Source organism: Camellia sinensis, chromosome 8 (genome assembly GCF_055761805.1).
Source record: "Camellia sinensis isolate YWXY chromosome 8, ASM5576180v1, whole genome shotgun sequence".
Classification (NCBI taxonomy): domain Eukaryota; kingdom Viridiplantae; phylum Streptophyta; class Magnoliopsida; order Ericales; family Theaceae; genus Camellia; species Camellia sinensis.
In genome coordinates this window covers 53,255,636-53,279,520 of record NC_138968.1, presented here as the reverse complement: position 1 = coordinate 53,279,520, position 23,885 = coordinate 53,255,636, and the positions used below count along the sequence as shown (strand labels likewise).

Genomic DNA, 23,885 nt, shown 5'->3' with positions numbered 1-23,885 from the left:
TGAAGTCCTAAAAAATTAGTATAATTTGACAATTCTTCTCTAGTAATGCAAATGTTGTTTCTTCTATTTTCCTCATTGAATTAGGGAAGCAAACACTTGGTGGCTTTGCAAATTGCAATGGATGGAGAAGCTAACTCCGATAAATGTTAATCTAACAACCAACTTTCGCCGATCAAAAAATAAAATAAAATATTAACAATTATCAAAATTTAAAAGGTGATAGAGCAGACCATTTGAATTTATTTTATTTAGGCCAAGTTTGGCATCCTCAAAAAAATTCAAAAAGTTAAAAAGTCACTATCCTATTTAAGTCACATCATCTTATTTAAGTCGCATCACCTCTCTATCACATCATTTCAAACTCAATCCATACTCGACTCATATTTCATAAAAAGTCAAAAAATACACTTATTTAGGACACCCTAAACAACCCCTTATTTATTTTGGTTAAACAGACTATTGGATATGCTTTGAGTAGGCAAAAAGCTTCTGCAATCTCCCGACTTGTAGAACACAGAAATTTCATTTATTAGGATTCAGTTATCCATATAGAGAGACAATTTCATGCAAACATTGTACACTAAAATTAGAAGAATAAATGTTTTAGCATAAGTTTGTATGTTCAGTAAATCAGTATGAACAATGTAGGTTTTGGTACTTGTTATTTCGGCAACTAAGTGAAGCTAAGCTGCCGAAATGAGAAATTACCAATTCAGCAATCCACAAGTCAAATAAAGGAAACTGGGGGATTAAGAATGCACAAATTGGAACGAAAGCATAATCAAACATCATCTGCATCACTTCCGCCCACATGTGCTTCATGGCTGACCCAGTAGTTGCTTCCATCGGGGCCTGAAATCTTATACCTGTTCAATGGAAAAAATAAAAAATAAAAATTCTCTCAAACAAAACTTGCATTAATAGTAGAAATAGTGCATCATTTATTTCCATATGAAAGTTTAAAAAAAATATTTTTCTTTTTCCCAGACCCATAACATAGTTATCTACTAACCGCTCAAGAACAGATTTTCCTTCCTTGTACTTCTGGCCCTTCTCATGGGCAGTCTCCTGAAAATCAAAATGTAAAAGTAACTAACAAGCACAATTGACAAAACTATGTAGATATTTCCATCCCCCGTGCTCTTACATATTTCCATCCCACAATTGATCCGCACCCTACGCAGAAAATGTCAGCAACAGTGTGCAATCCAGTTGTCATCATTCTTTCTTCCGTCTCACCAACAGTGACATTCACTCTGTCAGAAATAAGAGGCATATAAAACATAATTACATTGACATGTCTATGAACAATATCAACGACGAGGGGATGTTTGGTGCAACTTATGGATCAGCTTTTATTTTAAAAATATGTGCAGCTTCTGCTAACTTGTGAAGCAGAAATAACTTAAATAAGTTGATTATTGGGAAGCAGGGGAAGAAGTGCTTTTGGCTTATGCTTTTTTATTATTAGCTTTCAACTTGGTAGAAGTTGCACCAAACAGACCCTTAGTATGTCCAAAAGAGCACAAAATTTGGCAAGACAATCCAATGCATCCTCAACTCTCCAATTCCTCATTTTGTTACAGAATTTAGACAACCGGATTTGCCCAATCATATTCTTCTCTGCTGTTATGTTCATATGCATTTGAACATACAAGAAATGAAGAATGGGACTGACAGGTGAATGCTTTAAGACAGCTAAAAGGCAACATACTTTGTCACATAATAAGCAATTAAAGATTTAAAATAGCAACATTCTAAAACAATAAAAGAGTAAATTCCTTGGCGCCAAACCACACCGGTAAGTATTTATCTTTGAATGGAAGCATAGACTGCAAGCTAAGGAATCACATCCCACAGCTGCAAAAATGTTAATATTCAGTGATATTTGAGAGGAATGCTAAGGTTTTACAAAAAAATTTGAGTAAATTACACTCACACCCCTTGAGGTTTAACTTTAATACAAATACCCCCTCATGTTCTAGAAATCACATCCCCCTCCTAGAGATTTGAAGTAACATTACAAATTACCTCCTATATTTGTTGACTGTTAGTTGACCTAATTGAAGTTATTTTGTCAGCTGTTAAATTTTCTTAAATACTAATTTTAACCTCACTTTATTTCATTTCTCTTACTGTATTTAATTATTTTTTTCTCTCTCAAGGAAGACACCCGGCAACTACCATGCCCTCCTTCCATCTTCCTTCCCTCCTCCACTATAACTACACTTCCTGAGTTTCACCGTTACTACCCCATCGAGATGGGAATACACAGCTTCTATACATATGAACATATATATGTATATGTATATATAACTTTATTAGGATTTAGGAAATGAAAAAAAAATAAAATATATATATATATATATATGAGATTATCAAGATCCCAACACCTCAAAGATTATATGAAGTACATATATATTTATATAAGATTATCAAGCTCCCAGCTTCAACTCATCTAAAGCACTTACAATAATTCTCATTCAGGGACTGCACAACCATGGCAAACCCAAATCACAAACCTAGAATTCAATGCTCATCCATTATTAACAAAAAAAAAAAAAAAAAAAGAAGACAAACTTAGATCCAATTTTGCAGACAAACACAGACCCATTTGTGATCAAGACAAATTAATTCTTTGAAGCAATGAACCAAGCATGTTACATGCATAATTTGCTACAATCTTCAAGCCACCTCATCGAAACCACTCACAACGAACCAAAAAAATTACAACCACCCACCATTACAGCCCCACGCCCACACAAAAAATAAAACCCATGTCCACCACCACTAACCCCTCCACTTTGTACAGCAACCCAGCTAAAAATCAAACCCACACAGACCAGACCAACAACAAACAAGAGTAGAGAGATGTGTGAGCGTGAGTGAGAGTGAGAGTGAGAAAGAGATAAAGAGTTGTGATAGTAGAGGGAGTGGTGGTGCTGTGGCGGCTGAAAAAATGAACCCCATTGTTACTGTCGGTGAACATGGAGTGGCATTGGGATGAAGGACTTGATGAGGAATGTAAGGGAGGCTGTGTATGTTCCCAATTGTTGAGTAATGGTTGTGGTGGCCGGAATTAATGAAGAAGAGGGAGAGATTGCTGACTGTGGAACTGGGCAGAGGGTATAGGGAGTTCAGAGGGTTGGGGGTGGACATCTTGTATGGTGGAGAGTTTGGAGATGATGAGAAAGCGTTTGGGGTTGCAATGTTTGGGTACGTTGAGAGGGTAATACAGTAAATTCAAACCCTTGAAGTCTTTATAATTTTTTTTTTGTAACTTCCGTTCACAGACAATTTCTGACAAGGGGGTCAGTGAAATTCTTGAAATGACAAGGAGGGAATTGTATTAAAATCAAACCTTAGGGGGTGTTAGTGTAATTTACCCAACAAAATTTAACAGCACATGAAATTGATGAAAGGAGCTTATTCTCATTTTCTGTACAAGTATTCTTGTAGAGATGTTTGGAGATGTCGGATTATGCATTAAAAAGTTAAGCTAGTGATGGAGTCAAACTTCCACATCCACCATGCATTTGACAAATCAAATTTAGATACAAACAGCCTGGTCAAGCAAGGAACTACTATCACCAATTCAAAGCTCTAGAATCCATTTTAACTAGATTGTAATATCAAGGTTGATACACAAGCATTTCAATATTCCAAATTGGAATTTATACTCCCAATTCTTTGCCAGAACTTCTTCCTGTCTTTATTATGTAGCCTGGTTGCAATTCCAAAAGGAAGAACAAAGAAAGGTGTATGAACAGTAAATTTTTCGGTTGTTGACATAATATATATGGCATCTCATGGCTTCAATAAGTGTTGAAATTGCATATCGAAAACAAAGTTTACGAAGAAGTGTTTGGTACTAAGAGATAATAATGGCTTGCCCAAAATCATGAAAAACTTACGCCTTACTGAAGAGATATGCCTTCCCATGCCTGCAGTGGAAGGACTGAACAGAAGAACAAAGGCAAAACATACAGTCAGAAATTTTGCTTCCCAAAAAAGCTCCCAATAAACATAAATTTGACACCAAATCCAAATTAAAAATTAACTAAGGCCTTGTATATGGCAAACCATCAAAAAACTGGTCACAAAATGCAAGCCCAATTTGAACTATTTCTATTTGGGGTAGCCTAAACTACTGTACTTTGCCTTTTCCACTTTTTTTAGAACTATATCCTTCTATATCAAAGTACTTCTAATTTGCAAAGGGATAAATGGGTATACACATTTATTGTATTGGTTTTGTGTGGCTATATGTGACGCTTAGATACAACTATTTTCTAATTTGGGCAAGAAAGCCTTCCTGTAATCCTGCGAAAGCAATGTTTGATAGATAAATCTCTAAACAAGAAGGAAGGTTTGTTTCCAAGCCATACTTTTGACAGGGGCAGTTGTGATACTTTAGAAGTAGGCTTGCAAGAAACATTATTATTAGCTGCTTTTGCATACATATAAGAGGTGCAATATCCGAAGTAAGCAAGCATGTGTAGGGGGTTTAATAGACACAAATCTTGAGAGTTCCCATAACCGTGATCAAATGATACTACAAAAGAATACTTTTTGTTCTTGGGAAGGCACTAGGAGAAAAAATTATGATCTACATCAATTGTCGACAATCTCAATATCCCAATCCACCAAATGTTTACGATGCAAGGTAATCCGTCCTGCTAAGAAGCATGGACACTTCTAAGAAGATGACGTATCCATGTCGTGTCCGTGTCGGACACCGACACTCTTTGGACACTCTCAGGACACGTGTCGGACACTCTTCAAAACATGTCTTATTTTTTAAAGACCTGGACACTCTTTGGACACTTGGAGGACACACGTGTCAATTGTTTAAACACACGTGTCTAACGATTAGACATATGTAAAATTAATTATAAGTTTGAACAAAATAACTTAAGATACAATAATAAAACAAAAATCATATAAATTTATAAGAATTAGTGTCATATTACATTTTTTATTATTTTTGAATGATATATTCATATATATAACATATAATAAATATATAAAATTATATATTTCATGCGTGTCCTCCACATGTCGTGTCTTGTATTTTTTGAAAATTAACGTGTTGGCGTGTCCGTATCGTACTCATGTCGTGTCACGTGTCCGTGTCCATACTTCTTAGCCGTCTTGTTTTTAATTCATTTTAAAACCAAAAAATATCGAGAATGATTCCGGAAAAAAAGAACTAAGATTCAATAACAAAAGCCCTACAAAAGCCACCGCTTTTTTCAACTCAAATTCATTAATCAACTCTGACCAATGTCAAAGCCTTTATTTATAGGCTAAAAGAAACCCTAATAAAAATAAGAAAACTAAAATTATTGATGACTACGAAACATACTAAAAGGAAACAAATCCTGAGAATTCTAATTAAAAATTATTGATCACTAAGAAACATACTAAAAGAAAATAAATTGTGAGAATCCTAAAAAACTTTAATTGAAAAGAGAATAATATTAAAAGGAAACAAATCATAAGAACCTAATTAATTGAAATTGAAAAGAAATACAAAAAAAAAAAATACTAATTGCATAAGATTAGAATATAGGAAATAAAACGAGAAAAAAAACATGGGTTAAAATCATGGATTGAAAGAAAACCATGGATTGAAATCTCCTGCTTGTTCTTTATCATTCTCCCCAACTGAGAAAAAGAACTCGTCCTCAAGTTCTCCCCCAAATATTGAACACAACTATGCCAACGAATCAAATATTTTGAATATGCTAGTTGCTTGATCTTTGTCTCGTTCCACCTAATTTTTGGGGTTAGACTATTGACAAGGTCAACCAAACATGGACTGAATACGTAATAAAAACCTCCAATACCAATAAAATCAAGCAAGACCAACTTGATCAAAGAAGAATCAGATGGTGGCGAAGCTCCTCCTTTGATAAAACCATGTGGTGCAGGGGAGTCACTCACACTGCAACGACTTCTTAGACTTCTGAGGTTTCTACATTTTCCTCCAAAATAATTTCATTTTCCTTAGACATTGAAACAACTTTTTATATAAAGATTACCACACATAACACAAATACTTAAACTCCATTCAACTATTTTGGGTTGCTACACCAATCCTGTTTTGGCCATTACGCTCCAATTTATGGGCATAATGTTTCTCAATAGAATCCAAATTTTGGAAACACTCAATAATCAAAACATGAGGTAGAGATCCTAGATTGTATCATATAGGAAATCAGTTAAAGAAAAATTCAGAGTCAAAGGACAAAAGGCCAAATTTGGGGGTTCTTCATTTTCTAGGTTAGGAGGAGAAGTTGGAATCCTCAAATAGAATTTTGTTAACTGAGCGCCTTAAGGGCACTTGTTAACCAGCTTGAAATAGTTGTACATTCTTTGTAAGAGTGTGTGCTGTGTGCCATAAAGAACAACCACTTTAAGTTTTAAGCTCAGTTAACCGATATTTAGGTGAAAAATTCAAAATTAAAACTTTATCTATTTATCCAAAATATGCAATCTTCTTACCCTTGTTTCTATTAAAGCAATAAATCTTCATTTAACTCCTCATAATTAAGTGGCAGAATTACACACAAAATTATCATATCAAAACAGTCATCCAATCATCAATAAGAAAATTAAATACAAAATTGTGACAAGGAAAGAGCACATAAGTCAACAGAGAACAAAAATAAGAGAAATTTTCATGAGATTGAAAGGAAAACAAGAAATCATTGACCGATCACAAGTTGAGAAGGGAAAGCAACCTTGGAAACGATGTCTTCACAGAGAGCTAGATGGGTTCGGCAGTGCTTGCAGCTATAGATCTTGCCCTCAAGAGTCAGCACAAACAGCCTCCCCATTTCTTCTCTCTCTCTCACTCTCTCTCTCTCTCTCTAAATCTTCTGTACCAAAATACCCTTCAATCAAACACACCGGACCCAAGAAGACCTACGTCAAATTGAAGAGAAATCAGAAAGAAATGCAGAGAACATAGATAAAGAACAGCAACGATTTATGTGTATTTATAGAGAGAGAACATGATTTTGAAGATCGAGGATGGTGAATACTTTTGTAGGTGAAGAAATCGATTAAAAAGTCTACAAAAGGACACGCGAAAAGAGTTAAATAATGAATAGATGGGTCATGGATAGATTATCAAATTACCTACCTTTAATGAACCAAACTTGCGAGAAATGTGGGCAAAGAAGCTGCAAATTATATATAATTATATATATAATTGAGATGGAGACCCACGCCTACATGACCCTCTATCTATCTATATATATATATATATATATATACTAGTTGTCGGATACACACGATACTCATTTGAAAACTTAATTGATAAAAATTTTAATACATTCTCATTTAATTTTTTTTAATTTATATATTTAATTGCATAATTTTTTTTTCTGAATTTAATATGATATATATACACATTCTCATATACTTCTGTATTATCTCAAATAAAATAAAATATACTCTCAAAGAAATTTTATTGAAAACATACCCAAAAAAAAAAATTTAAACACACCCATACAAAATTAATCAACCAAACAAACCAATTAAAAAAATATTTTTTTTAAAAAAAAAAAATTACACTCACAAAATTAAACAAATAAACAAACCAACTTTTTAAAAGCTGAAATCTGCATCCAACTGCTTCACAACCTCTGCCTCTTCTGTAAGAGCCTTCTTTATATTCATCCATTTCGCACGAACTAAAAGGGTCATCAAGTGTGTTCAAATGCCTGAAGAAGAAGGGAAAAAAAAAAATCACTACCCCAATTATCCACAACACCCGGATCGAAGTCTCCGACCTCAAAATCATTCGGCATCTTTCCGTTCTCGTCCACGATCCCGTACCTCTCTTGCAGCGACGGAGGAAGTGGTTTTGGATGGGATGTGGATGGAATTGAAGGTAGGGTTGGATCGGAGAGGGGTTGGGTTTGGGTTTGGGTAGTGTTGTTGATGAGGGAGTTGAGATCGAAGGTTTGTTCAAATTGAAGGAGAGAGAGATGGGGGAAGGGGTTTTGGAAGAGGAGAGGGGTTTGGCGAGAGTTGAAGAAGATGAGTTGGTGAGAAACATTGGACCAATGCTTGCCCAAGTAAAAGAAAGCGAGTGATATCAAAATGAGACCTGAGATCTGTAAGAATATTGATGAAATCTCCATTGTTGATGAAGTCTTTCATTCTCCAATCTTTACTTCATCAAATCTGATCTCTCTCTCTCTCTCTCTCTCTCTCTCTCTCTCTCTCTCTCTCTCTCTCTCCCGAGGTTTCATCATTCAAAACAAAATTGGAAGATGTTGAAACTGATTTAAAACTGCTATGTAGTTTGGAAACATGGGGTGGTGGAATTGGTTGGTTTGAATTTATCATGTTACCCTTAGTTACAAATTGATATTAGAGTAAAAATAATACAATTATTTAAGAAGTTATGGTCATTTTAGGAAAAATAGAAAAAAAATTCTAGAGATGCTTCAGAACACTAAAGCTCCTGTTGACTTTTAATAATAGTATAGATATATATTATATGACCTTTACAATTTTCACTTTTCATTCCAATCACTGATAATGTAGGATCAACATATATATGAATCGACCCTACACACATCAAAATCCAAAATCAAAGGTATTTTGGGAAGTTGGTAAAAGTTGGTTTTTGACTATTTACCAAGCTTTTTAGCTTTTTTGAAAGTGATTTGGAAAGTTGGTAAAAAGCTGGTTTTTGATTTTTTTAGTTTAATATTTGTTTATAGTGTCAAATCAAATTAAAATGACCAAAATACCCTTACCCAACATGAGAAATTTATTTTTTTATTTTTTTGTCATAGGCCCCAATTTGTAATTTCACACTTGCATTTTTGACGCTTTCCAAACCAATTTTGTAGCATTTTTGTCACTTGCGTTTTTGGACATTTCGACAAAAATTTGACTTTTTATTTTGGTTCCCAAAACGGCACTAGGAGTCATGAAATCCTAAAGAAGGAGGTCCTACACATTTTTGTTATATAAAATTAGCTGGTGACACGCGATACGTGTGTAATTATATATATTATTTTAGTGATAAGATTATTTTTAATAAAATTTTAAATTTTAAGTTCGTCTTTAAATAATATTTTTTTTATTTTATATTAAATAAAATTGTCACATTGTACGAAGAGAATAAGGATTTGTTACACCAATTAATATTATTTATTTTAAAGAATGACTTTCATGGTCAATAATTTTTAAATGATTTTTCTCATTAAATCATTCAAAATTATTAAATAATTTTTCTGATTCATTAAATTATTTAAAAATTTATTGTTATAAAACTTAAAATGATCATTTCATTTCCTACATTGTTTGTTTCACTGGATATAAAATGGAGGATATAATATGAGTGTTTGGGAAGTGAGTTTTTTTGTAGATTTTTTTAATTTTAAAATATTATTGGAGAAATTTTTTTTTTGTGTTTGGGAAGATAGTTGGGTTTTTTTGTGGTTGGATGTGATGTTTGTGAGAGAAAAAGTGAAATGATTATGGGGTTTGATGTGATATTTTGTTTGGATATGTTTTTTTTTTAATATTTTATAACCAATTTGTCTTTTAATGAAAAAAATCAAAAATAAAACCCAAAAAACCCAAAAAACCTTTCGGGAAATGAGTTTTTTTGTAGGTTTTTTTATAGCTGTAGGATATTATTGGAGAATTTTTTTTTTCTGTTTGGGAAGATAGTTGAGTTTTTTTGTTGTTGGATGTGATGTTTGTGAGAGAAAAAGTGAAATGATTATGGGGTTTGATGTGATATTTTGTTTGGATTTGTTTTTTTTTTTTGGTTTTGCAACCAATTTGTCTTTTAGTGAAAAAAAAACAAAAAAACCTAAAAAAATTGTACCAAACACCACCATGATGTGAGATTTAGTCAGGATATATAATAAATAAAATATATGTATTGGATAATATATCCTCCAATTCATGTTTGTTATAAGACATGATATGTATTATCCATGTTTGTTTTACAAAATATATTGTGAGATATAAATAAGTAATTTTCAAGATTGCCATCATAATATATTTTAAATACCCATATTGAAACTAATGCAAATAAACAAATTAAAAATTCATATTATTTTTTATTGGAACAAATTAAAGATTCATATATTCCAAACAAAAAATAAATTATATTATATTAATGTCAACCTGATAATGATAAAAAAAATTATATTATATGAAATTCAAAAATTATATTAAATTAAATTCAATAATATTATATTATATTAAATTCAAAATTTATATTAAATTATATTATATTATATTAAATTCAATAATATTATATTATATTAAATTCAAAATTTATATCAAATTATATTATATTATATTATATTCAATAATATTAAATTAAATTCAATAATTATATTATATTAAATTCAATAATTATATTATATTATATTATATTAGATAGACAAGAGGGTAAATTGGACTTTTTAAATCATATCCCAACCTATGGGATATAATATAATGGGGGATGGTGGTATTGTATATCCTCCAATTTTGGGAGATATACAATCTCATAGTATATCGTATCCTCTTTAAAAAAAATTGCAAACATGAGATATGTGGACCTCACAATATACAATATCCAATCCCACCTTTTATTTCCTGAAATCAAACAGGGCCTAAATTAATATCATTTTTTTCTATTTTATATCTAAACTATCAATTTTATCAATTTAATCCTTAAAATTTTTAATTTCAATTTATATGGTCTAATTAGAAATAATATGTCTCAATTGATAATCAATAATGGTGGACACCAAAACTAGTGACAAAATTGTTTAAGAATTTAGATAATTTAAACCAACACACTTATATTTTTATTTACATCATATTAGCTATCAAACACCTGTCTTTTTTTGTAATTTAAAAAATTACAAATAATTTTTGTCAGAATTTTTTATTTAACATAATTAATAAAAAAAATTCTAACCGTTCTCCTGTATAATGATAAAATTACTTGAATTATTAAATTAAATAAATTTCTAACATTATTAAAAACTGTTAATTGAGTGGATAATTTATTAATAAAAATGGGTCATTTGTTATGAAATTAAAAATTTAAAACAGTATAATGTAATTTTAAGAACCACTGAGGATAAATCGTATTTCAAACAAATCTCAAGTGGTCTATGTGTAATTTATCCAGGAGTAAATTATTCATACTTTTAAATTGATTTTTTTTTAAATTAAATTTTAATAGTTACATTTTCAATTGAACCATATTAGCTAAAACTAAATATATAAAAAAATTAGGATAAAGTACAAATACACCCCTTGAGTTTTGTTTAAAGTATAGATTGCTCGATGTGGTTACAAATATCCTCTTGTTAGAATTTTTTATTTAACAGAATTAACTAAAAAAATAAAATTCATAATTGCTCTCCTATACAATAATAAAATTACGTAAATTATGAATTGAAACATATTTGTAACATTATTAAAAATTATTAATTGACTTGATATTTTATTAATAAAAGGACGATTTGTTATGAAATTGGAAACATCATAGGGTGAAATATAATTTCCAGAACCACAGGGACAATTTGTATTTTAATCAGACTTCAGGAGGTGTATTTGTAATTTACCCTTAAAATTAATAGTTTAATATTTAAATAAAAAATATGAAAATAATTTAGGGGATACAACTAAAATAAGGGAAAATTGGTCTAGGGTCCCTCTCCCACTTTTCATAATGGGAGAGATCCACAAAATTATTTTTTGATGTCTAAGGTCCCTAAACATATCACAGAGAAATTTGACCTTACCAAATCCAAACTCATCTCTCACTTTCTCTCTCTAAACTTCTCCATTCTCATACCTGTCCAGATCAACTCTTGTGTCCTCAGCTCTGACTTCATTCTCCAACCGATTGAACTCCACCTTCACCGGATCCGACCTTCAATGGCGTCGCCGAGCCGTCTGAGGAGCGGCGATCCAGAGGCGTTGATATTGGACACTGGTGGTGTTGTTGTTACATTGAATTTCTGTTTCAGTACTCAATCATCAACCCATTGGAGCAACCAAGAATAAGTTATTATCACTGTTTCAGAGAGAGAGAGAAAAAGAGTTTGGTTAGTTTAATCCAATGGCTACTCGTTACTGTGGGAAGAAGAAATCTGAGTGTGTTTTCAGGTTTTTCAATCCCGGTGTGCTTTCTATTTTGATTTTTTTAAAAGTGTGCACACAAACTGATTCTTATATATACATCCAACCTAGAGAAAATTCAAATTTCTCTGGGTTCAACGCAGAGAAAATTCAGCATCATCATACAAGCCTTGAGCCTTTGTATTTTCCCATCCTGCCATAAAACATCAATATCAGTTCCAGAGAAATTCAAAATTTCTTTGGAGATAAATTCAGAACTTCTCTGGATTTCTCTACTACTCTGTTCTCTCTCCCTCTCTCTAATTTTATAAACACACTTGTGTGCTTGTTTTTATGGAATTTGTTCTGGTATTGTCATAATCAATTTAGTGGGTATGTCAGTGAATGAGAGTGAGAGTGGAGGCAATGGTTCATGGTTGATAAATTCTGAAGTCGGAGACCAAACACATGCACAAGTGAAGGAGGTTAAAATAGGTTTTTTTTCTTTTTCTGTTTTTAAAAATTCTCCACCTTCTTAGTAGTAGAATTTCTCAAATTTCTCTGGATTCAACCCAGAGAAATTTGAATTTTCTCTGGATTCAAGCTTCCAAGAGTTTTTGGCAATGGAACTGAATTTTCTCTGGGTTGAGAATTTTCTCTGGATTCAACCCAGAGAAAATTCAAATTTCTCTGGGTTCAAGCTTCCAAGAGTATTTGGCAATGGAACTGAATTTTCTCTGGGTTGAGAATTTTCTCTGGATTGAGAATTTCTCTGGTAATTTAGCTCACAAAACGTCTATTTCGATTATTTTTTTTCATTTGAACTGAATTTTAGGTCAAATATTCAAAGAAACTAAATGCAAATTCAAATAAACTAAATGCAAATTCAATGTACACTCCCAACTCAGGCACAAAATAATTAACAAGTCAACTTGGTTGTTAACCACAACTTTACATTTTATTTTGGGCAGAGTACAAGAACAAGTAAAAGCATCAAACTGATAGTTTACAGAGAAACAAACTAAAGAAGAAGAAAGCTTGAGCAAGAAGTGTTGATCATGGCAGAAGGTGAAGACGAAGCTCCAGATATCAAGTCAACTCTTATGCTGATTGTTCTCATACTCATCATGGTGATTATGTGCATGCCACCTTCAAGGCAACGAGCTGTGTCCGTATACCGTTGCTGTTGAGAGATTTATCTCTGCAACTCATGTTTTTCATTTTCTCGTTCTTTAGTTTCTAGAACTGTACACCTCATTTTAGCTAGAATGAGAGGTAAATTTTAGACAGAATTGAATTTTTCTGAATTGAATTTTCTCTGGTTTGGACCAGAGAATTTCTCTGGATTAAATTTTCTCTGGTTGAATTTTCTCTGGATCGAATTTTCTCTGGGACTGAAATTTCTCTGGATTGATGTTGAGGGACCTTAGACATCATGAAAATAGTTGATGTCCTTTATACTATAAAATCATAATATCAGGGACCTTAAAAAAAATACCCCCTAAAATAAACCCAAATTGAAATCCGTAGGCATATAAAAATAATTTAAGAAGTTAAAATGTTCTTAGGATATTATTTAACATTAAAATTACATAAAAAAAAAAAGTATTGAAAAACAGTTTAATATCTAAATAAAAAAATTATGACAATAATTTAGGGGATACAACTGAAATAAACCCAAATTGAAATCCGTAGTTATATAAAGATAATTTAAGAAGTTAAAATGTTCTTAGGATATTATTTAGCATTAAAATTAGGGGTTTTTTTTTTAAGCTCCCTAATAATAACAATTTTCTGCATAAAGGACATTAAAAAATGTAATACTGCCTCAGGTCCCTAACCAAAATACCCACGCATTTTATCAATTTCTTGGACCAAAATACCCTACGTCTGTTCATCTTCAAATGAGTTGAATGTTGACAAGATCAGCAGAGATGAGCTTTACGAGTATTGGTCTCAAGTCATTGATCAGAGCTTCGATTCTCGACTCCAGATCTTCTTCGACATGTATGCATTATTATTTTTTCTTTTCAAAAAAATTTAATAGATGTATATATATATGATACATACATATATATATATATATATATATACAATTTGTTGCTTACTGTCTTGACTAGTATATATATGATAATTAATCAATTAAGACCATTTGCAACCATAATCAAACAGTCACTCTTGGTTATCTTATCTATGGTTGCAAACATATATATATATATATGATACATACATATATATATATACAATGTCAGCACATATATATATATATATATCCAGTGTTGAATATAACATCTTCAGGTTCAAAATTTCTCTGAGTGTTGAATATAACGTCTTTTGATTTTTTGGGTTTAGTAGAATTGGAGTTTTTTCTGGAAAAGCAATATTTGGACCCCTACTTGAAGAATATTGGAAAAAGAAGCTTGAGGAAGAGGCAGCAGTAGAGGAAGGCTTAAAGTAATCCAGAGAAATTTGAATTTTCTCTGGATTCAACCCAGAGAAATTTGAATTTTCTCTGGATTCAACCCAGAGAAATTCATACCATTAAGTTTAAAGAAAATCTATCACAAACTCATAGAAGAACTATTAATTTGTTTGTGCAGGAAATTGTGATTGAATCAGCAGCAGCAAAACCAATGACAAATTGATAAAATCAGAGTTTTATCGTTCCAGAGAAATTCTGGACCAGAGAAATTTGAAATTTCTCTGGGTTGAATCCAGAGAAATTCCTGGGAAGTCCAGAATTTCTTTGCTTCCAACTGATGATGGGTTGCTTTCCTTCCAACTGTCAAAATTGAACTGCTTTCTGTACATTTGGGGCTTCTTATTGAAGCTTCTTGTGTTCTTGTTTTTGTAAATTTCTCTGGCTTGCTACTACTCTATTGGTGTGGCTAATTTTCTCTGGCATTTATAATTTTCTCTGGCCAAATTACTTTTCTTACTTGTGTGTCTAATTTTCTTTGGCAGCATTTATAATTTTCTCTGGCCACATTATGTTTATGTCTTGTGTCTAATTTTCTATGGCATATTTATTTTGTTCAATGCTACCTTGTAATTTTCTCTGGGATTACAAGGTAATTTTCTCTGTCAAGGTAATTTTCTCTGTAATTTTCTCTGTTGCTACCTTGAAGAACCAATAAGCATCAAGATCAAGACACCAACTTCAAGGGTGATTTTCACTCAACTACAAGCTTAACATTTTCTCTGTCATTTTCATTGGATTATAATAACAAACCTATGATTTTCTCTATACTACAAAGAAAAGTCCAGAAACATGAATAGTGCAAAAAAAAAAAAATGAAAAGTGCAAAGAAAACATATCAGAAAACTTTGAAAAGTGCAAACATATAAAAACACAACATATAAGTCCAGAGAAATTTGTAATACTTATCATTTGTAATACAATCATATGATTTTCTCTGGACTACAAAGAAAAGTCCAGAGAAATTTGTGAACTTATATTCACTTTCAATATAACAAAAACAAAAACACATTAACATCAAGAGACAAAAATATATTAAACACAAGCACATAAAAAAATCACAGAGAAAATCTGTTATGTTCACAAAACACTTAATTCAAAAAAAATTTAAAAAAAAAACAAAACATTTACTGCTCTATTGCTACGTCTGTAAATTTCTCTGCCTACTTACAATTTTCTCTGTGATTTTCACTGCACTACAAGTTTACAATTTTCTCTGTGATTTGAGTTCAATTATAGTAACAAACCTGCAATTTTCTCTGCACTACACAAAAAATGCAAAGTGAACAAAAAACAGAGCACAAAACGCAGAAAAACAGAGCACCAAAAAGGAACTCATAACCATGTTGACAGAGAATGAAAAAGCAACTCCAAAAATCAAAATCAACTCCATCGAAAATTCATCAATAATAGATAATGAAAAATTAACTTCAAAAATCAAAAAGAACAACACTGAGTTCGTCTCTCTCACATTGATCAAAACTAAAAACAAAAACCTAATTCAACACCTACACGATCAAATCAAATCAAAAATTGAAAACTTATCTATTTCAACTCCACATGAAATCAAATCAAACACAATGAACCAGATTTCAACTCCTACACGATCAATCAACACCTACAAACAACGAACATGATTTCAACTCGTACAGGATTTCAACACCTACAAACAACGAACAGGATTTCAACACCTACAAAACCCTAGAAAATCTCCACAAAAATCTGAATCGTCAAATTCATCCTCACGTAATCTCCCACAAAATATCAATATGATCTTTAGCTGCCAAATTGAAAACAACGTATATTATAAACAAGGGTAAGACAGGTATTTTACACTCTAAAATAACATTGAGGGACCTTAGGCTACAAAAGAACACATTGTGGACCTAATCCATTACTAAAAGTTGGATAGGGACCTTAAACCGATTTTCCCTTAAAATTATATATAAAAAAGTATTGAAAAACGGTGAAAAGACTAAAACATGTTTTGGCAGTCAAATAAAAGTATTTTGAAATCAATGAAAAATGTCTAATACTCTTTACTTATTTTGTCATTTTCTTTGCCTGCACTTGTTGGCCAGACTTATTTAAGATTAATAAAAAAAAAGTTTCACAAAACTTTAAAAAATATTCATACAACCTGAATTATATATTGCATATCATAATATAAGTAATATAGATATAAAAATAAAAAATATATTGAAAATTTAATGGTATGTGGCGTTTGATAATGAGGTTTTATAATCTTAAATTTATGATTGATTTAATTATTAGACTATGCCTCCGTTTGAAAAGTTAGTTTGGAGGTTTTTTTTTTTGTTAAAATAATTACAAAAAACAAAATTAGTTTTTTAGCTCAATAAGACAAAATATCACATTCAACTCATAATCATTACATTCTTTCTCTTACAAAAAAGTAAAAAAGTCAAAAGTCATTTCCAAATCAGACTTTTTAGCTTCAGGCTAAAATAGTCAAAAAGTTAAAAAGCTAAAAAGCTGACCTACTTCCCAAACGAGCTCTATGTGATGATCAAGCAAAGGACATTTGATTGTGAGACTTTTGTGTTGTAAGTTAAATTAATGAAATATTATAAAATTAAAAATTAAAATACATATCATATACACCTCATAACAAAATGTGTATAATATGGCTTGTTTTGGAGAGTATGTTAAAAGTTAATTTTTTGATTTTTTAAAAAAATATATAAAAAAATAAAGAGATAATATGACCTGAGAGGGTAATTTATATAAAAATTGGGCCGAGCTGGCTAATGGGCCGTTATGGGCCACAGTACTAAGAGCTGAGTAAAAAGGCCGTAAAGTTACTCCGGCCCGAGAGAGGTATAGAAGTTACTCCAGCCCGAGAGAGATGTAAAGTTACTCCGGTCCGGAAGCGACTTGAAGTTAGGCCGGTTTGAAGACGCTTTGAAGTTAGACCGGTCTCAGAGTTAGCCCGGTCATGACGTATTGTGGTTAGACTGGTCAGAACCTTGCTACTCGGTAGCTCGGTCTAACCACACCATTCTTTGTACATGAGGAACCGAGATAAGGAGTAGTGAAAAGGAGAACCGAACTAAAGATGGTTCGGCCTACTCTACGGCTCAGCATAGCCATGATTACCTCGGTCCTGTTAGAACTCGACCATGGTAAAACCATCTCACTTGGTTTAAGCAGTAAGGGGGGTGTTGAAGGATAAGCATTATCCTTCAGGAGTATGAATCCTAGGAGGACTCTACATGGAGGAGTAAGAGTCTTACTTGGATTGTGCCACACGAAACCTATAAAAGCTCACAAACATCACCTATGGAGAGGTAACACACAACTTTGGTTCTTTGATACACAGAGCTTTTTGGCTGCTTGTCTATTTTGCTGACTTAAGCATCGGAGGGGTTTCCGGCACACACCCGCCGGCTAGCTCACGTTTGTGTTTTCAGGGAGTAAAGCGACGTCATACGGAGGAGCGCAGACTTGATCAACAGGATTATACGAGAAGGTTTATTCCTTTCCCGTACAATTGGCGCCGTCTGTGGGAACTATAGACAGGACAAAACCTCTTGATCAAGCTTTACCTCTTTAGGAACAATGACGCATAATGAAGATTTACCACAGTCCGCCATCGACGGGCAAACACCAGATGGGGGAGCAAGGCGCGAAGGACTACCTTCTATCCCTCCCATGGCGGACTTGGAGCCCCAACGACATAGCTCCAGAAGAGATACTAGGGGGAGGCGGACTAACAGCCCTTGTCACTCTCATTCACAAAGTCCTGACAGGCAAAGGCGGAGGATTGATCCTCAAGTTCTGGAGGACCGCGTGAAGGAGCAAGACGAATTAATAAGGAAGATGGCGGCGGACATGGAGGCCTTGAAGTGCCAGATGAAGGGAAAAGGAGTGGCGACAGGAGAGGGGCACAAAAACAAGACGCCCCCTCGCCGCTCAAATGACCATGAAAGGCATTCCACACCATCACAAGCAGAGAGTAGAAGCCTCAGGACAGGCGATACTCAGTCTAGAACCTCTAGAACTCGTTACTCCAGGTCTGAGAGAACGAGATCATTGAGGTCTTACACAGAGGGAAGTACCTACTGACCCTCACACTCGCACCAAACATCATCTAAACAGACGGAGTTGCCCAGATCATCCGATTTGCGGATCATGCTGGAAGAAAAGGCACGATGGAAGTAAGGACACCAGGGCCCGCGACCCTCGCAGATTCATTCCTTTCACGATGGAGTTTCTGCCCTTCAACGATTGGCTCCTCGATCGCATGGAAGCGTCGAGGTTGGAATGTCATTACCACGCCCTGCCTACGAACCGACGGACAAAGCATTAGCGAGGCTGCAGACCTCGCCGTTCATTCCGGCAATTGAAAACGCGCCCCTACCTACAGGCTTCCTTCAGCCCAAATTCACTAAGTACGAGGGAAAAACGGACCCCTACATTTACCTAAGCCACTTCCGCCAGGTTATGGCGGTATATCGGCGAAACGAGGCTCTAATGTGCATCCTCTTCCCGTCAAGCCTTGGCGATCTAGGCTTGACTTGGTTTGAAAAACTTCCAGAAGGCAGCATAGCCTCCTGGGCGCAATTGGTGGAGGCGTTTGTCACAAGGTTCAGAACAAACACCAAAACCCCGGTGGAGATTGACCAGTTACTCTCCATTGACATGGGTGAAAAAGAGACGCTAAGGTCCTACAATAGTTGATACTGGGAGACATTCAACCAGATTGGGGACTGCCCCACCAATCTCGCCATTGCACAATACAAAAGAGGCCTACCAGTCGGGAATAGACTAAAGGACTCAATCACCATGACACCGCCCCTCACCATGGAAGCCCTGATGGAAAGAGTGCATCAGCACATCAGGGTGGAGGAAGATGGCGCACGTACCAAAGCAAAATCTGGCACGACCACAACACCAGAAAAGAAGACCTCAGCAAAGGTCAACACGGTAGATTGTCCGAATAGAAACGGACGTGGCAGAGGAGACAACGGAGAGGACCAGGATAAAAGATGGTTGAGGGTCCGCACGGCCATAACCACGGTATTTAAGAAACCGATCTACCGAATTCTAAGTGAAATAAGAGATGAGCCTTTCGTTAGATGGCCAACCAAACTAGGGGAAGCGCAGAAGGACTATGACGAAAGATCATGGTGCACCTTCCACAAAGAAAATGGGCACCGCACTGAAAATTGCATGCCATTGAGACAGCACCTGGAGGAGTTGGTGGCAGCAGGACACTTGGATAAATACATTGAAGGAGGGACGCAACCAGCCCCCCAGGACCATAATAACCCTAACGGGATGCCAGTCGACGCCCCATCTCAAGGCATTATCAATGTGATACATGGAGTCTTTGAACCTGAGCGTGCATGCGAGCTCAGGGGATCAATCAAAAAGGCTGAACACTTAAGAGAGGTGCTAAGTGCCCAACCTGCCATCAAGAAGGGGAAGACAGAGGTCACAAACGTCATGTCTTTTTCGGCTAAAGACTTGGAACAGATATATTGCCCTCACAATGATGCCCTGGTCGTCACTCTCTGAGTCAAGGATTTTGACGTCAAGCGGATTCTGATTGACCAGGGTAGTTCATGTGAAATCATGTACTACGAAACATTTAAACAATTGAAGCTGCAAGACAAAGACTTGGCGGCTGCCGTATCTCCCCTAATTGGATTCAACTCCATGCCAGAATGGCCCGTTGGCAAAATAATTCTTCCAGTCAGAGCAGGAAGTGTGACGAAACAAGTGGAGTTCTGGGTATTGAAGGTCCCCTCCACTTACAACATTATCTTGGGCAGAACATGGCTGCATGCCATGCGATCGGTGGCGTCATCCTACCACCAAGTAATGCGGTTCCCCAAGGATACCGGGGTAATTGAAGAAGTCTATGGAGATCAGATCATGTCGAAGCAATGCTTCGTCACGGTGAATGGCAGCCGCGCTGTCAAAGGATACGTTCATTCGGTGGAAGAACTTGAGAGCAATGAGCTATTCGCAGATGTCGGCAAAGCGGCTGATCAGAAAGCGGTGGAGGACTTGGTAGAGGTAAGAATAGATGAAAAGAACCCGGATAAGTTCTTTTTGCTCGGTTCGTCGTTGTCCAGCACTAAGAGATTAGAGATGTTGAAATTTTTGACCTCTAACATCGAAGTGTTCGCCTGGACACCATACGACATGCCAGGTATTGATCCCAACTTCATCTGTCACCAACTCAATGTCCACCCATCCGCCAGACCAATCATCCAACGCACACGCAGATCGGCACTCCACCATGCCAAGATAGTGGCGGAAGAAGTGGGTAACCTGCTGGAGGTAGGAGCAATTAGGGAAGTGCACTACCCAAGATAGATCTCCAACACAGTCGTAGTGCCAAAGAAGAATGGCAAGTGGCGTGTCTGCGTCGACTATAAAACAGTCAACAAGGCGTGCCCAAAAGACAGCTTTCCTCTATCACGGATAGATCAACTGGTAGACCTAACGGCGGGGCACAACCGACTTAGCTTTCTGGATGCATACAGAGGCTACCACCAAAACGCCATGCATGAACCAGACCAGGAGGTCACATCCTTTATAACTCCAAGAGGACTGTACTGTTACAAGGTCATGCCCTTTGGCCTAAAGAACGCAGGGGCAACATTCCAACGAATGGTCACCAAGATGTTTGAACCATTGTTAGGCAGAACAATGGCGGCTTACATCGACGACATGGTGGTCAAGAGCAAGGATGAGAATGACCATCTCAAGGACCTAGGAGAGATGTTTGAGATCCTGAAGAAGCACAAGTTGCGCCTCAATGCATCCAAGTGTGCATTCGGAGTAGGATCTGGCAAATTCCTGGTCAACCGGGGTATAGAAGCAAACCCCTCCCAGATCAAGGCAATCCAGGATTTGGAAAGACCAAACTCAGTAAAAGAAGTGCAGCATCTCACCGACATGGCAGCTGCGCTCAATCGGTTCATAAGTCGGTCATCGGACAGACTACGACCATTCTTCCATGCACTAAAAGCCAAGTTCGAATGGGACAAAGAATGCGACCAAGCTCTGGAAAGCTTGAAAGAATACATGTCTTCTCCACCATTGCTGGTCACCCCAATACTTGGAGAAGAACTCTTCCTGTACCTGGCAGTCTCTCAGCACACAATTAGTGCAGTGTTGGTCCGTGCGGAAGGAATTCAACATCTGCCCATTTATTATGTCAGCAAGACATTGCTGGGAGCCGAAACAAGGTATTTGCCACTGGAAAAACTGGCATTGGCCTTGATGATGGCCTCAAGGAATTTATCGCACTACTTTTACGCCCATACCATAGTTGTCCTCACAGTCTTCCCATTAAAAGCTCTGTTTGAGAGGGCAAACTTTTCTGGGCGAATCTTAAAGTGGGCAGTAGAGTTAGGACAATTCGACATCAAGTTCCAACCCAGAACCACGATAAAGGCCCAAGCTTTAGTAGACTTTGTCGCAGAATTCACCCCAGGAAGTCATCATATCTGCCCAGTCGACCTGACTGATATAACCAAACCAGGGATAGAAGTTGACGCCGGAATAGCGCAACCCCTGGTGCAGGATACTCAATCAGATCCCATGGCAGACCAGACTAAAGACAGCAAGGAAAAAACAAACCAAGCTACACCGAACCAAGACTCACCAACAAATAAAGACTTGGTGCAATCAGATAGCGAGGGGCAGACAGCAAGCATGGACCTTGAAGAAACCACCAGCAACATTCTTGACCCCACGACATCGTCTGACCCCTCCACTTGCTGGAAGCTCTTTGTGGATGGAGCATCCAATCGGTATGGTGCAGGACTTGGCGTAGTCCTCATCTCACTAGACGGCCTGGTTGTGGAGCAAGCAATCAACCTTGGCTTCCCAGCATCAAACAACGAAGCGGAGTATGAAGCACTTTTTGCAGGTCTCAAAACAGCGTTCTACATGAAGGCCACCGAACTAATGGTCTACAGCGACTCACAGCTGGTGGTAAACCAAATTTCTAGCGACTATGAAGCAAAGGATGATAGAATGGCCAAGTACCAAGAATTGGTCAGAATAGAGATCAAGAAATTTGAAGTAGTGAGGATTGAACAGATAGGCAGGGAAGAGAACGGCAGAGCAGACGAACTAGTAGGCTTTGCTTCAATGGCAGATACATCCATCCCTCATCCATTGCTCATCGACTACTTACCAAGACCAAGCATCAAAGACCCCGAAGCAGAAGAAGTATGCTGTGTCGATCTAGGCCCCTCATGGATGGATCCCATCATACTATTCTTGAAAGATGGCGTCCTACCGGAAGAAAAGAAAGAAGCCAACAAAATTAGAGCAAAGTCACAGCGATTTTGGCTTTCCCCATCTCTGGCATTATACAAAAAGTCGTTCTCAGGACCCTATCTAAAGTGTGTCCACCCCAACAAAGTGGAAGCATTATTATACGAGATACACGAAGGGGTGTGCGGAAGCCATCAAGGAGGAAGATCACTAGCTTACAAGGCCATTTCGCAAGGATACTGGTGGCCATACATGCAGGCAGACTCAGAGAAATATGTGAAGAAGTGCAAGAAATGCCAAAAATTCGCACACCAAATACATCAACCAGCTAGAGAACTCCTACCATTGACTAACCCATGGCCTTTCGCAATGTGGGGCTTGGACATAGTAGGACCACTTCCAACAGCACCCGACAACAGGAAGTTCTTTCTCGCAGCAACAGACTACTTCACAAAGTGGGTGGAAGCAGAAGCATTGGCATCAATCAAGGAAAAAGATGTAAAGAAGTTCGTCTGGCAAAATATCATTACTCGATTCGGCATACCTAAAGCCCTCATATCAGACAACGGCACCCAGTTTGATGGCAAAATCTTTAGAAGCTTTTGTGAAGAATACAAGATAGAGTTCTACAATTCTACACCAGCATATCCTCAAGCAAATGGCCAAGCAGAAGCATTAAATAAGGTTGTCTTGGATGGACTAAAGAAAAGGTTAGAGAAGGCAAAAGGCAAGTGGGCGGAAGAACTTCTTCATGTTTTATGAGCTTACCACACCACACCTCGACGATCAACAGGAGAAACACCATTCTCCTTAGCCTACGGAATGGAAGCAGTAATCCCACTGGAAGTTGGCCTCCCCACATTTCGAAGCGAAAATTTTGATCCCGACTTGAATGGAGAAGCCATAGCATTGGAGCTCGACCTCGCCGAAGAAAGAAGAACAAGAGCACTAGTCCACATTGCCTCATATCAACAAGAGTTATCCAGGAAATACAACAAAACAGTACATCTAAGGTAATTCAAGA

The 23,885-nt window shown here is 36.0% G+C and overlaps 1 protein-coding gene and 1 long non-coding RNA gene across 5 annotated transcripts; one reads left to right on the top strand and one right to left on the bottom strand.

Annotated features, from left to right (window-relative positions):
* Positions 1–560: 560 nt before the first annotated feature.
* On the bottom strand, positions 561–7,264 carry LOC114256155 (protein yippee-like). 4 transcript variants are annotated; one of them, XM_028195765.2, is made up of 6 exons: positions 7,154–7,264; positions 6,750–6,933; positions 3,915–3,958; positions 1,148–1,256; positions 1,013–1,068; positions 561–866 (listed from the first exon to the last, which is right to left on the bottom strand). In XM_028195765.2, the coding sequence occupies exons 2-6, from the start codon at positions 6,843–6,845 to the stop codon at positions 782–784; spliced, it is 390 nt and encodes a 129-aa protein (XP_028051566.1). In that variant the 5' UTR covers positions 6,846–6,933; positions 7,154–7,264; the 3' UTR covers positions 561–781. The 4 variants fall into 4 exon arrangements, with proteins under 4 accessions (XP_028051566.1, XP_082738762.1, XP_082738761.1 ...); XM_082882636.1 differs by having other exon boundaries at positions 7,150–7,238; XM_082882635.1 differs by having other exon boundaries at positions 7,053–7,173.
* A 6,623-nt stretch (positions 7,265–13,887) lies between these two features.
* Positions 13,888–15,018, top strand: LOC145796934 (uncharacterized). Its single transcript, XR_014337678.1, has 2 exons — positions 13,888–14,121; positions 14,715–15,018. It is a non-coding gene; the product is annotated as an uncharacterized LOC145796934 (long non-coding RNA).
* Positions 15,019–23,885: the final 8,867 nt, after the last annotated feature.

What these genes read in the sequence shown, in the direction of transcription:
- LOC114256155 (XM_028195765.2), bottom strand. Translation starts at nt 6,845, where the DNA reads ATGGGGAGGCTGTTTGTGCTGACTCTTGAGGGCAAGATCTATAGCTGC. An exon ending in GTGAAGACATCGTTTCCAAG is followed by an intron (nt 3,959 to 6,749) that starts GTTGCTTTCCCT and finishes TCTTCTGTTCAG; the next exon opens with TCCTTCCACTGCAGGCATGG. An exon ending in GGAAAATCTGTTCTTGAGCG is followed by an intron (nt 867 to 1,012) that starts GTTAGTAGATAA and finishes TCCATTGAACAG; the next exon opens with GTATAAGATTTCAGGCCCCG.